Source organism: Gigantopelta aegis, chromosome 9 (genome assembly GCF_016097555.1).
Source record: "Gigantopelta aegis isolate Gae_Host chromosome 9, Gae_host_genome, whole genome shotgun sequence".
Lineage (NCBI taxonomy): Eukaryota > Metazoa > Mollusca > Gastropoda > Neomphalida > Peltospiridae > Gigantopelta > Gigantopelta aegis.
This window is the reverse complement of record NC_054707.1, coordinates 26,752,020-26,767,105: the sequence shown is the minus strand read 5'-3', so window position 1 is coordinate 26,767,105 and position 15,086 is coordinate 26,752,020. Positions and strand designations below refer to the sequence as shown.

General features: G+C 36.6%; 1 protein-coding gene across 8 annotated transcripts in view; it reads right to left on the bottom strand.

Annotated features, from left to right (window-relative positions):
- LOC121381093 (liprin-beta-1-like) overlaps positions 1-15,086 on the bottom strand; it is a 225,488-nt gene that overhangs the window by 9,135 nt on the left and 201,267 nt on the right. For all 8 annotated transcript variants that reach the window (XM_041510196.1, XM_041510198.1, XM_041510197.1 and 5 more), the window contains 7 exons: positions 13,355-13,466; positions 13,092-13,211; positions 10,770-10,920; positions 9,529-9,640; positions 6,264-6,352; positions 5,109-5,234; positions 2,458-2,589 (listed from right to left, as the gene is read on the bottom strand). In XM_041510196.1, coding sequence (XP_041366130.1) covers positions 2,458-2,589; positions 5,109-5,234; positions 6,264-6,352; positions 9,529-9,640; positions 10,770-10,920; positions 13,092-13,211; positions 13,355-13,466 — 842 coding nt within the window. The remainder of the gene's footprint in view (positions 1-2,457; positions 2,590-5,108; positions 5,235-6,263; positions 6,353-9,528; positions 9,641-10,769; positions 10,921-13,091; positions 13,212-13,354; positions 13,467-15,086) is intronic.

Genomic DNA, 15,086 nt, shown 5'->3' with positions numbered 1-15,086 from the left:
AAATTAGTAATTTTTCAATGTAGGTACTTTGTTAATCTATCTATTTCATGATATTGTGTTCCTAAACTTTTTTCATTATTTATATATTTTTTGGCAATTTATGTGATATTATATAAATTAAATTAATAATTTACACATTTAAAGTTTTGCAATTTGTAAATAATGACATGCAACTTTTAAAACTAATAAAAGACTGGTTACTGTTTTGCATATTATGCTTACACTGTACTAACAGTACTAATAGTATTAGAGTAACAAATCTTTAGATTCCGGTGTGAAAAACAAAATTGCGGCAAAACGATGAACTTTAGTTTTTTCAATGTTTACACCTTTAAGGATTGTCTGTTACTTCCGCAAACTGTGTGAATCGGTGAAGCCGTTCTCACATAAGTCTGCGGATGATTATTTTTTGTTTATACCCCGATGAATGTAAAAGAAATAACAGACAATACTTATAATTAAATTTAAATCATACAGGCTAATAATAACACTAAAATGTCATACTTTATTTTGATTTAATTTTTATCCATAAACAATAACGCTCAATAAGACAACTTGCCCATATAAAATAACGTCATCAGATATGACGTTCTCTGACAATGTAATTTTTACGTTCATCAAAAAATGAACAAACTCCCGTTGCTACGTCTGGATCAATGGGATGACGTTATGTTGTAATGAATGTAACAGAAATTTAATCATTATAACTTGAATAAAGTTGTATCGGTATTATGATGTCATGGTCAAAGATTACTGGTGGCCAACTATTTGTTAGTGAAATATTGCATGTGACAGCAAATCGAAAGAAGCGACTTGTAGATGTTTCTTTTGTTTTTATATGATTGTAGTGTTGTAGATTTTTTATTATTTTAGTTTTTGACCACTTGCCATTGGGATCGCACAAAGTAACTTATAGTGGCCCGAATTGAAAAAACACTGGCCTCGGGCCACCATATTCTAGAACCCCTGCTTTAAGAGTAAGGTGTTGTGGTATTTCAGAGATGACAACCATTTCAGAATTGTCGGAATTGTCCCAAATTTGTGGTTTAAATTACACATTACGAATCGAGACCAAAAAAACTCCAGAAAAAGCCCAAAATGGATCTTAAAATTTTTAGTGGGAACATTTCAAAACACAGACATTAATGTGTCCCATGGTGGTTGAGATGATTGCCGACTAAGTTTTTCTGATGATTTGTTAAAGAAGGCCAAGTCAGCAACATACCAATCATTGAGGAAGTACAGCCGACAAAACCATTAGAACATGCCACAAACATCTTTGTGTGTAAGTAAAAGTACAATACTTCATTAAAAAAATTGCTTAACTTATGTGTCAGAATTTGTATCATTTTAAGTACTTATTGAGTTAAAATGTGCAGTTATTATCTTAGGATTTAGTTTACATGTAGTGGCACAGAATTATAAAGATTCCTGAAAATACGATCATATTCCTGAAAATGGCTTTTAAGATTCCTGAAAACTCTTTCGAAGTATTGGCATCTCTGGTATTTATGTCCATGGTGTATGTGTTGACTGAAATATGTCTGATTTACTTTAGGTGTAAGATGTTGTGGTATTTATATCCATGGTGTACATGTATGTGTTGACTGAAATATGTCTGATTTACTTTAAGGGTAAGGTGTTGTATTTATATCCATGGTGTATGTGTTGACTGAAATATGTCTGATTTACTTTAAGGGTAAGGTGTTGTATTTATATCCATGGTGTATGTGTTGACTGAAATATGTCTGATTTACTCTAAGGGTAAGTTGTATTTATATCCATGGTGTATGTGTTGACTGAAATATGTCTGATTTACTCTAAGGGTAAAGTGTTGTGGTATTTATATTCATGGTGTATGTGTTGACTGAAATATGTCTGATTTACTCTAAGGGTGAAGTGTTGTGGTATTTATATCCATGGTGTACATGTCTGATTTACTCAAAGGGTAAAGTGTTGTGGTATTTATATTCATGGTGTATGTGTTGACTGAAATATATTGCTTGTAGCAGTTTTAGCCACGTTACTGTTGTAGTCTATGGGATTTTTATTTGGTGGTACACACCATATATGTGCTTCACCTTAATCTAAATCATAACAAAAATTTGCTTAGAATCTTTATCAAGTTTGGAGTAAGAACTCCGACTGTCAGTGCACTTTCAGTCAAGTTACAACAATGTTAACCCCTAAACCATGGCAATTTTTTAATGGGGTATAAGATATTATAACAGAAGTGTAATCCAAGGGGCCAAAACTCCCCTAGCAGCCCAGGCTAGGGATTGTCTAAGCTATCTTAGTGCTACAAAATTGTAAAACCATCCTAGGCTATGACGTCACTACAGCACATGGCATAGTGACGCCATAGCTTACGAACATTTTACAATTTTGTAGCGCTAAGATAGCTTAGAAAATATGGGCCCAGTATACTTATTAATTTAACAACTGATCACTGCCTACCATTAGAGCACCATGCACTCCACTACCCCTCATGTTGGGAGCGTACTCTGAGAGATCTATCGTCCTCAGCCACTCCATCACACGGTGGTTCGTCCATAGGGCAACACTGCCTGGTATATTGTGCAGATGGCCCTACAGGAAAAATAGTCAACAGTTAGTTAATATTAAATCAAACATATAGTAAAACAAAATCATCACATAATTTTACTCAAAGCAGCAAATTCCTGTGGATGAAATGATGTATATATATATCTCACACACCCGATGGTGAGAACACCATGCATTATTCTTGGTCACACATGGTTTGTTAACACATATACGTGTGTTAACAATTTCAAGACATATGACTGGCTGCTCCTAGGTGATGACCAGATCACCAATGCCATACAACACTACACAATGGAAATCGATTAGACTGTGACGTATAGTTAACCTGACATTCATGTGTGTGACGCATTAATCAGCTACAGTCGAAAAAGATGTTAAAATTTGCTTAAAACTTGGTTTTTGAGGATATGTAAGAAATAGAATAATACATTCGTGTCTGTTAGATACCATTTATCTCACAACGAGTTGTTTAAAAATGTATCAAACTTGCTTTCGCTTGTAAGATACATTTTAAAACTCGTGAAATAAATGGTATCTAAGGGCCACTCATGTACACACACACACACACACACACACACACTCACACTCACACACACACTCACACACTCACACACTCACTCTCTCACTCTCTCAGTCGAGGCTCTGCTTTAGTACTGTGGTTTACTAAATATTGAATGTAAATGTTATTTTAGAAGTCTTACAGGATAAATACAATTCGCTACTTCAGAGTATGACAAATATTTTGAAAAGTCACTAGCCACAGGGCTAGTAGGTTTGTGAAAACCACTAGCCCACCAAGATAAAGCACTAGCCCAAATTCTTGATCAATTATAACTGGATTTGTATCTAATTTTTGTAAGATTACACATTTACGAGTATAACAGTAAAATAAAACAAACACTTAAATTATGTTGTAACTTTCAGTTTTGTTGTGTTGTATGTTTGGTCTTTTGTCAAGTGTGATCCATCGTCATTGTCCCGTTTTCGCTTTTGCCCTCCCCCGGGGAAAAATAATGGATTAAACTCATGGTTGGTATCTAAAACCACTATAAAAATAATTAAATTTAAATGAGGGTATGACAGTGCGACACACGGTAATAGATGATTCAGTGTATTTGGTAGTGGGTTATACTTTTAGGGCCTACTATTCATGTCGCCAGGAACAGTACTGCCAATTGCTCAAATACAGGGCATTATCCCATGTCAGACCAATATCAAAAGAATAGAACGGCGACATCTAATCCGTTGTTAATTGATGAACAAAAAAGGTATTATCTTGTATCGTCAGCTGTGAGACATTATCCAAACGTAATAGGCCATGCCGAGTCATTGCATGTGCGGTTACCATTAAAGTAAATTGTTTTCCTGGTTGCCGATAACCATATGTAAGCGAAGTGTTAAATTAGAAAACAATAGGTAAATAAAACAAACACTGAAATTCAAAGCATGACTGGGGTTTACTTGATTGAGATTAACCTGTTGTCACGACTAAAACATAATTATGTGCGAGATTAACTACCATGTGACGTGTCCAACCAATCAAAACACGCATTTCATTAGACTTATTTCCTGTGCCAGAAACTTGAAAGGGAAAAGTAAACAATGCACGCTGTAACTGTGACGATGCAGAGATAGCATGTTACTGCAGTTTGCAGACCTTGTTCAAGTGGATAATTATTATATACTGACGGTGTTGTTGATGTTATTCTATGACAAACGTCACAATCAAATTTATTAAATGAAATTTCACCCAAGAGAAAAAGAAAAAAAACAAAATCAAAAATAAAAACACGATTGAGCGATAAGCCCAAACTTAAAAACCACTAGCCACGGGCGTCGGGCTAGTGGATTTGTCGAACTCTGGCTACTTGTGGTTTTTAATATGTAAAATATCAACCTTGTCTAGTTAGTCCGATTAACGTAGACTCGGTTGATATATTCCATATAAAAAAACACTTGTGATGAATTATATATATATATTTTCTTTTTTGGGGGGTGGGGGGGGGGGGGGGTGGGGGTGGTTAGCAATGGTGTCAAGATATGGTTAACATTAAGATATCAACACCCACCCCCCCAGCATTAATCAAATCCAAGCTAGGGGAAATTCAGTTATGTTGATGAGGATCCAAGTGTGTAATTTGTTTGTGTATTAGAGCAATTAAATATCTTTGATTATAATAAAATTCACTTTTATACCTTCTTTGTTACATGCGAAAATGTTTGCTGTTCATTTTTTCTATAAATGTGCATTATAAAAATATTAAAATGCTATTCATAGAGATTATTATACGATTATTATACGAGCTTGTGCGTGTCTTTAGTATCCATATAAATATTGTTGTCGTCTAAAAATATTTCAACCACAACCAGAATGAGACGACGAAATGACGTCATATTTCACATGCAGTCTGACCTAGGACTGACAAACAGCATCATGTTATGATGTTACTTCCCAAAATTACACCAGTATACTTGTTATTACACGTGTGCTTTTTATGATTGTTATTATGTTGAACCATGTGGATAATAATATATTGTATCACCTCTTCGGGAGACGGTCTTCGTTTGAGACACTGAGGGTTAAATCCATTAACTCGCAGCACCTGAATTCCCCGCTTCAGACTGATGTGATGGAGTTCATTAGACACACGGAGAGACAGCAGGTCTTCCTGAAATACCACACAATATTCCTACATACATAGACACAATATTCCTACATACATACACAATATTCCTACATACACAGACACAATATTCCTACATACATAGACACAATATTTCTACATACATAGACACAATTAGTACTTAACAATTCATACACTTTATCATCAACCAAAGCAGGTCTCTCTGAAATACCACACAATATTCCTACATACATCCGACACAAGTAGTACTTAACAATTCATACACTTTATCATCAACCAAAGCAGGTCTCTCTGAAATACCACACAATATTCCTACATACATCCGACACAAGTAGTACTTAACAATTCATACACTTTATCATCAACCAAAGCAGGTCTCTCTGAAATACCACACAATATTCCTACATACATCCGACACAAGTAGTACTTAACAATTCATACACTTTAACATCAATAAAATTCCATCACTTTCTAAAAGTAAGTTCACTGATCTTTTAAAGGATTTTCAATAATTTCTTGTGATTTTAAGGATTTTCGTGTGATCTTTGACATGTTTTTTTTTTTTTTTTTTAAAAATTAAACCTTTTTCACAATTTTTTAAGTTCGAAGTAAAAATTCCAATGAGTTTCCAGACCTGAAAAATGACTTGCAATTCCTTGACTTTCCACGATTACTATGTCCTACATGAACTGTGTAATTAACACTTGAGACAAGCTGCTGCCACTTATTGGTACTAATTTTAATTACTATTAATATTTCATATAATACAGAGTCAACCACCAAAAGTACATTACTGATTACCTCCCTTATTAGATGTAGTCATCAGATGATACATACTAGTAAAAGAACATGACAGTATTCACAGCATGTTTTCGTAAAATGATTTTCTAATTTCTTTGTAATAAACACATAATTTTAATTTAAAAATTTCGGGAATCCCTATAAATGAGAGAATTTCCACTGCTGTTTGACAGTTCTGCTAATTACTGTTATGGGTAAATATATGTATGACTATTACTGAAAATTGTCCACACAACTTGAAAACACACTTACTACTGTCATGAAGTGCAACATTCTCCCATCAACTCTGGCATCGTAAAAAGCATCCTTGTACTGTGGAAGACCAATATCATCAAGCCACCCTAAAAACAAAGACGTGTTGTGTTTATATACTCAATGTACATTCAACTTGATTATAACTGCATACAGCCATGGTAAATCTTAGTAACTTGACCATGTCCCAAGTATTAAAACAGTACCAGTGTTACTTAAAACTATTAGAATCATTTGTAGCCAGTTTCATAATAAACAGGGTTCTGCTGAAATTCATGTTGGTGAAGATGTGTAGTGTGAAATTTAAAACTTTATCAGCAGATGTAATATTACAAGTGATGACAGACAGTAACAGAGCTGGTTGATAAGATGTTGAATGGATTACTGACACCATGGGCTGATCCTGCTATCATGACTAAAAAAGGTCTGCTGCTTGCTAGTAAGATGGTTATGTATATCAAGTGTTGAATGATGGGTTACTGACACCATGACTAAAATAGGTCTGCTGCTTGCCAGTAAGATGGTTATGTATATCAAGTGTTGAATGATGGATTACTGACACCATGACTGAAATAGGTCTGCTGCTTACTAGTAACATGGTTATGTACACTGTATATCAAGTGTTGAATGATGGATTACTGACACCATGGGCTGAACCTTCTATCATGACTAAAATAGGTCTGCTGCTTGCTAGTAAGATGATTATGTATATCAAGTGTTGAATGATGGATTACTGACTCCATGACTAAAATAGGTCTGCTGCTTGCTAGTAAGATGGTTATGTATATTAACAAATGAAATTCACTCAAGAAAAGGTCATACTAACTCGAGTTTTTGAGGATGGATTCTGACTCAAAATATGAATGTGTCATACTAACTGTATGCAGTTTAAGCCCAGACTAAATTAGAGAAGGCCTTGTAAACTGGACAATCCTTTTGAATGGCAGATACACTAAAATACGTTTTCAATCACCGGGCACAATACTTCATGCGAATCATCGTTCTGTTCACGGTTATGCAGTATTAAAATCAAGTCAACCAACAATAGACCTCTTTCACATTCCACTGCGCATGTGCCCGTTGTTGGGTAACTCGAGGACGCAAACTGCGAACTCGCGCGAGATCTTGCAAAAGTAGACCTGTGGACAAGTTGGGGGGCATAGATAATGGGAGGCCACGCAATAGGAATGTGAATATCTCCATGATTAATTATTCTATCAGTAGGTAACCCGAAAATTCTGTCGACATCCAACAAGACTTATTGGAGACATTTATGAATTATTGCTTATCACAAAATAAAAAATATTTTGTTGTTAATGCCTGACAAACCATCGGTTCGGATTCGTATGCAATAAATATCAGATATGGGCTGAAATAATATTAATGTGTGCGCGCGTGTATGTATGCAAATATTTATTGTATTTAACATAATTTAAATATTTATAAAGCATTATACAGATAAATACATTCAGGATTCTTGTCGGGATTTCTTTTCACCAAGTTATTTATAATTTTGTTCTGTATTTGGAATAAAATTAAATGATACATAGGAAAGTTAAGCCATGGTATATAAAACATTAGAATCATGCCCATAGGAACGATATCTGGAGTTGGGGGCACAATCTGTAGTGGAGGGACAGTCTAGTTGGTGGTGGTGGTGGTGGGGGAGGGGGGGGGGGCAAAAGCCATATTTTAAACCGGTTGCTACCGACCCAAGAATGGTCAGAAATGTAAGTGTATTGCATATACCTAAGAAAGACTAGCCGACCCCCCACCCCCCCACATGCCTCCGCACCTTCAGTGCTCGCGATTGATGAGTTCCGTTTACATGAAATTTCGACACCCCCCCCCCCCCCCAAATCATGCTGGATAAAGGCCTGAAATTATATACACTATCATAAGTTAGACCAAACATCAAATTAGGATTGTATCGGGTTGCATGGATCTACCACTCTGGAAAGGTTGCTGCACTTTGTTATGTATAATCATGTATGTTATAAAAACATGTGATACTTGCATACCATATCGATATATAGGACTTCTCCCTATACTTGTAAATGTGTATCAAAGTGCTGATGGTATCGCTAACGATCTTGACCAATGTTCTCAGATACAAAATACAAACAAGTAACCAAACACTATTGTACATACAAATATATCTTTACTTCAAACTGATCTTCATGTAAAGAAGAAGATGTCATCTTCTAAATTCTTCAAAACAAACAACGCAAACAGCATGTCAACTTTTACTTCCGCGTTTATATGTGATGTCAAACTTTGAGCCGCGTTTACTCGGTTTCTAACGTTGTAGGTTTTTGCGTGTGACGGCTCATATATGTTTTAAAACTTTGTAAATATCAGATATTATTTCAAGTGAAGTTGTATTATCTGATATAAATGATAGTGAAAATAAAATAAAATAAAATTATAAATAAAATAAGATAAATAAATAAGTAAATAAATAAATACATAAATAAATAATTTGTGGTTAGACATGTAACACTGATTAGTAGTTGTATGACTGTCTTTTTTAATAAAACGATAAGGGGAAAATAGAGCTGTGATAAAGGTCTATGTGAGTTTGGGTTTTGTTGGGGGTTTTTTTAGGGGGAAGGGAAGGCATATTTTATTAAATTTTAAATACTGATACATGTGGAGTATTAAACATCACTGGAAATCCGCGTGAGTATTTAACTATAATTCTAATTGTTAAAAGTAAAAAACACATTCCACTAAAGTTAATTTTATTGTATGAATCTTTTAATTTTGCGTTGTTAAATACCCTTGACAGGCAGCTCCATAGACTTCGTCTAAGTTAACGTTTCACTGCTTTTGGTCTTAAATTATTCCGATGTAAACTTTAGTAGACCGTTTTTCGCAGCCATTTTAACATTTTATACAAAATATGTACGTTAGTCGCTAGAGATTCACAGCTCCTACGAAGCTACTCACGACGCTCATGACAACTGTTGATCATGCCCCCCCAATTTGTATATAGCCTCGATACCGTCCAATTCGGCAAGAGACGGTACTCTTCGCGCACATGTACAATGGGAATGTGAAAGCGGTCTATTGGTTACATGGTGAAGCCAGAACAGATTAAAATTAATCTAAAGTTGCAAAGCAAGTCTAGGTAGTTGCACACTTATGTGCCACAGGTAGACAACACCAATGTCATTAAAAATGAGTTATTTAAAAAACAAAAAATTCCGTTACATTCACTACATTTTAATGTCATTCCACTGTCGATGAAAACGACACTCACTTGTCACCCAGTTATGGTCCAACTCTGCAAACCGGTCACTTGTCTCCAAGCCGATGACTTGCAAAGCAAGTTGTAACTTTTTACGGTGGATTGCATTCTTCATTCCCAACTCCTGAAACCAGTCAAAGTAACAATATATAAATGACAAAATCCCCCAAAACATTTCCCTTTCATAACATTAGATTAAATATACTCAAAGGCAAAAGTTATTGTGACATGGATTGTTTGGAGTAATAAATTTGTGAATAGATTTATGGATGTAAACCAAAGAAAATGTGCATGAAACAGCTCAAGAAATGCAACCAAGCAGTTGTTGCAGCCATTGCATGCTTTGTGCAAGAAACATGGAATATTCGGGAGAAATCCTGTCCAGTGTTCACTATAAAAGGCCAGACATTCAGTCGCAAATCACTGCCACTTTGTGCAGCCTTCAGAAGTCAGAAAAACACCATTAGTGAACTGTTTGATGCAATTTTGTCATGCCACGCCTCAGTGAAAATGACAGATGGCGAGTCATAGGGATGCCTGAATCTGGGACCTCGCAACGTGACGCCGCATGTCAATTCAACATCAACAAAACAACCAAGTCAGAGACCGTCCCCGTTGCGGCTGACCACCCGTGACAACCCCTCGCCAAGACACATGGATCCGAACCACGCATCTGCGAAACAGGTTCCAGTCAGCAACCCTCACAGCCTGTACCATCCCTTTCTCCAGCATTTAATGGCCTCAATGAGACGACGGTGCCAGGCCTGTATCAATGCTCAAGGTGGACACACTCACTACTGACTGTGTGGACCCATATTGATTTGACAGACTTCACACACACCAAACTGCTAGCAGCCAGCCGTAACAGTATCTGGATAAGAAACTGCACTGAAACTGGACAAATACTTTTTTAAGATCCCGAGGCAGAAAAGTGGACACATACATTGATTTTTTTAAGATCCCGAGGCAGAGAAAGTGGACCAATACCTTTTTAAGATCCCGAGGTAGACAAAGTGGACAAATACCTTTTTAAGACCCAGAAGCAGAGAAAGTGGACAAATACCTTTTCAAGATCCCGAGGCAGAGAAAGTGGACCAATACCTTTTCAAGATCCTGAGGCAAAAAAAGTGGACACATACCTTTCCAAGATCCTGAGGCAGAGAAAGTGGACACATACCTTTTCAAGATCCTGAGGCAGAGAAAGTAGACCCATACCTTTTTAAGATCCTGAGGCAGAGAAAGTGGACACATACCTTTTCAAGATCTTGAGGCGTTGCTCGCAGCAGCTGTTCTCCATTGCGTACCCAGCGCTTACAATCAACGAGATACATGTTAAGACCAATCGCATTCATCCATGCTGTGACCCGATCTCCATCCCATCGAGCAAACGGTATATCCAGATCACTGTAGTTTGAATAGAGCAAAACAGAATGTAACACAATATAGATTTTAAAATCTTTTATTACAATAGCTCATGTAACACTATAAGTTTAGGACATTTTTTTAACCAATCAAACATGACAAACAATACAAATATATACAGTAAAATGATCAATTGTTTCGTTTTTATTTGTCAAATTCTGCAATTTAATGTGCCATTTTTGCTAGCATGACAAGACAATAAATAATAATAATATAAATAATAATAACAATAAATAATAATGACTATTGTTGATTGGACCAGCAAAGATTTAGCCGAGTGAATAAAATTGACTAGATGTGTTGACATTTTGTACCTAGGCATCAGCAATAATTTTCCTTTGTTCAAAGCGTTCTGAAAACAGGAAGAATCATGCACTCAGTTTAATTTTTACTTCAGGGAAATGCAAAGTGATGTCATTTGAATACTGACATCATTCAAATCAAAAACAACTACCATGCCAGTCTGTGCATTCTAATATTACACTAGTTAGATACTGAGTAATTGTTATGACATGAGTAATATCTTACACTGGTGGGTAATAATATTAAATGTAAATATTAGCTACATAGGGAACTTTTGAAAGTATTAAAATGCAATGTAAGTATATGTTTAAAGAAAATAGTAATACTTCTGAACTATTAATTATTATTTGCAGCTGTAGAGCTGTTCCAACTTCCCAAACTTATCACATAGGTAAGGTGAGGAGATGAGGCACCATTATTATTTTGGTTGGCCTGCTACAATTTTGTCTTTCACCTACTTTGTTTAAATAAGTTTTTAGTTTGTGGGTGGTAAGTATGCAACATAATTGCCTTGCCCCACACATGATCAGTTCGGAAACTGACCAAATCAACAAGAATTCCACAGAATTAAATGTCTCACCCACCATATAGACTCATTCAATATTGCTGCATAGAAATTTATCTCAATAACAATACATTTATATAACCAGTCCAGTCTCACTGTGACTATTAATACTAACTCATCCACTAGCTTTGACATCTCACAACCAACCCAGTCTCGCCGTGACTATTTATTATTAATACTGACTCACCCACTAGCTTTGACATCTCGCGACCAGTCCAGTCTCGCCGTGACTATTTATACTGACTCACCCACTAGCCCTGACATCTCGTGACCAGTCCAGTCTCGCCGTGACTATTTATACTGACTCACCCACTAGCTTTGACATCTCGTGACCAGCCCAGTCTCGCCGTGACTATTTATACTGACTCACCCACTAGCTTTGACACCTCGCGACCAGCCCAGTCTCGCCGTGACTATTTATACTGACTCACCTACTAGCTTTGACATCTCGCGACCAGCCCAGTCTCGCCGTGACTATTTATACTGACTCACCTACTAGCTTTGACATCTCGCGACCAGCCCAGTCTTGCCGTGACTATTTATACTGACTCACCCACTAGCTTTGACACCTCGCGACCAGCCCAGTCTCGCCGTGACTATTTATACTGACTCACCCACTAGCCCTGACACCTCGCGACCAACCCAGTCTCGCCGTGACTATTTATACGGACTCACCCACTAGCCCTGACATCTCGCGACCAGCCCAGTCTCGCCGTGACTATTTATACTGACTCACCCACTAGCTTTGACACCTCGCGACCAGCCCAGTCTCGCCGTGACTATTTATACTGACTCACCCACTAGCCCTGACATCTCGTGACCAGCCCAGTCTCGCCGTGACTATTTATACCGACTCACCCACTAGCCCTGACACCTCGTGACCAGCCCAGTCTCGCCGTGACTATTTATACTGACTCACCCACTAGCCCTGACATCTCGTGACCAGCCCAGTCTCGCCGTGACTATTTATACTGACTAACCCACTAGCCCTGACATCTCGCGACCAGTCCAGTCTCGCCGTGACTATTTATACTGACTCACCCACTAGCCCTGACACCTCGCGACCAGCCCAGTCTCGCCGTGACTATTTATACTGACTCACCCACTAGCTTTGACACCTCGCGACCAGTCCAGTCTCGCCGTGACTATTTATACTGACTCACCCACTAGCTTTGACACCTCGCGACCAGCCCAGTCTCGTCGTGACTATTTATACTGACTCACCCACTAGCTTTGACATCTCGCGACCAGCCCAGTGTCGCCGTGACTATTTATACTGACTCACCCACTAGCTTTGACATCTCGCGACCAGCCCAGTCTCGCCGTGGCTGTGGCCCGCACACCACCTCGTCGGAACTCTTCAGGCCGATCTCCATCAAAGTCTTGAGAACTACTTCTTTTCAACCTGATTAATATAAATAAAGTAAAGATAATAATAAAAAAATTGACTGTATCAGAATGAAATGCCATATAATTTTGTATTTGATCTAAGCATTATTTTACAACGATAGTTTGGTCATAAATAGTATTAACACATTGCATACTCACTTGCCAAAAAACCTCTTTATTCCTTTCTTCTTCTTGCCTTCATGACTAGAACCTGACTGATGCCCCATGTGAAGCAGGCCATCCTCGTCATCGGTTACCACTTCAGTGTGAGCTGGAACACCATACATAATGAATAGATTCCTTTAAGCAACAGCCATATTTGAGATATAGAGTGGCTTATTGAGTATTTACCACTTGTTCACAAGTGAATCTAAAGTCCGAACCACATTGCTAACAACTAAGATAAATTACTTTCCTACCTTTATTTACCGTTCAGATTTCCACCACATTTTGTACAGACTGAAATCTTGAGAAAAATATTACAATGACACAGATTCCACATACTACATGATAACTATGCCACCTATATCAACTTCAATAAGATCGCATAGGGCAAAAAGCATGTAATTTTGTGCCAGCTGCCATTTTATGAAATACTCTCCAAGAGGGGTGAAAGGATATGATGTAATCTAACAATATCATAAGGTGTTATGATATAAAGGCAAATGTGATGACGTCATATTAATTAATTACATACTTTGTAAGCTTGCACCCCTCCATAAAAAAAAGTAAAATGGCATGCTTTTTTTCCTAGGAGATCTTAGCAAAGTCAATATAGATGTGTCATTGTAATGGGGGTTTTATGATTTGTCAGGACAAAATGTTGGGGGAAATCTGAAGGTAATTAAAGGCAGGAGAGTAATTTATTATAGCTGTTAACAATTTGATTCAGACTTTAAGCAGTTTTCACAATATTAATCTATGACTTAAAATGTGATACATAATTTTTGTGGGTTTTAGAAATGTTTAACACATTTTTTTTTTATTAGAATGTGTCTCTCAATAGGAATAAAACTCTGAATCAGTGGACAACATACCTGTACCAATTAAATTACTGAAAGACATTAAAACAGCAATGTTAACTGCATAATCATCAATTGTATTCAATAAACATAATATAAATAAGCTATATATCTATTACATATTCATGTGCAATTGATTGTTACGACTTGATTCAATTTGTGGTAAGATTTAATTAGTAATTAATATAATAAACATAAGTTTAGATCTCACAGGTACTTGGTTCTAGTACAACACGGTATGGCATTTTTGTCTACAAATTTGTTCTTGCCTCAATTCACTAAGATGGATTTCCGAAACAGGCCACTGAAAACTGAACGTTTGTGTATCGTATTTATGGATTATGCTAAATTCAGGTAACCGATTATGTTCATGTAAATAGTGTCATAAATGTAATGCACAAGTGAAAAATAGATTATACAAACTTAAGATTTGCATGATCATTCTTGTAATTTTCAGAAGCCTGTTAAAAGGTACAACTACTCAATATTCTGGCACTCGTCAAAAAATCCTATCAAATCAATGTTTTGAGCTCCTTAGAGACATTAGGATACCAAGAACACACCATGGCCCAGTTGGTCAAAGCATAGTTAAATTAAGCTTGGGTTAGTCAAATATTTTACTTTTAATTATTGTTACACAAATACAATAGAAACTTTAGATCTGATATTGCACAGATACCTTTGATTGTTGTAGAACAACATTATATTTTCAATTATTATTTGTACTTATTCAGTCCTTGGTTTTGCAAATTTGTGTTAATCATTGGTTAAGCTAAGTAACGTTTGAACAACAGGACCCAGATGTACAGAAAAGAATAGTGTAAACAAGAAAATGTACATTTCAACCAAAAGTACGAAACAATGTATTT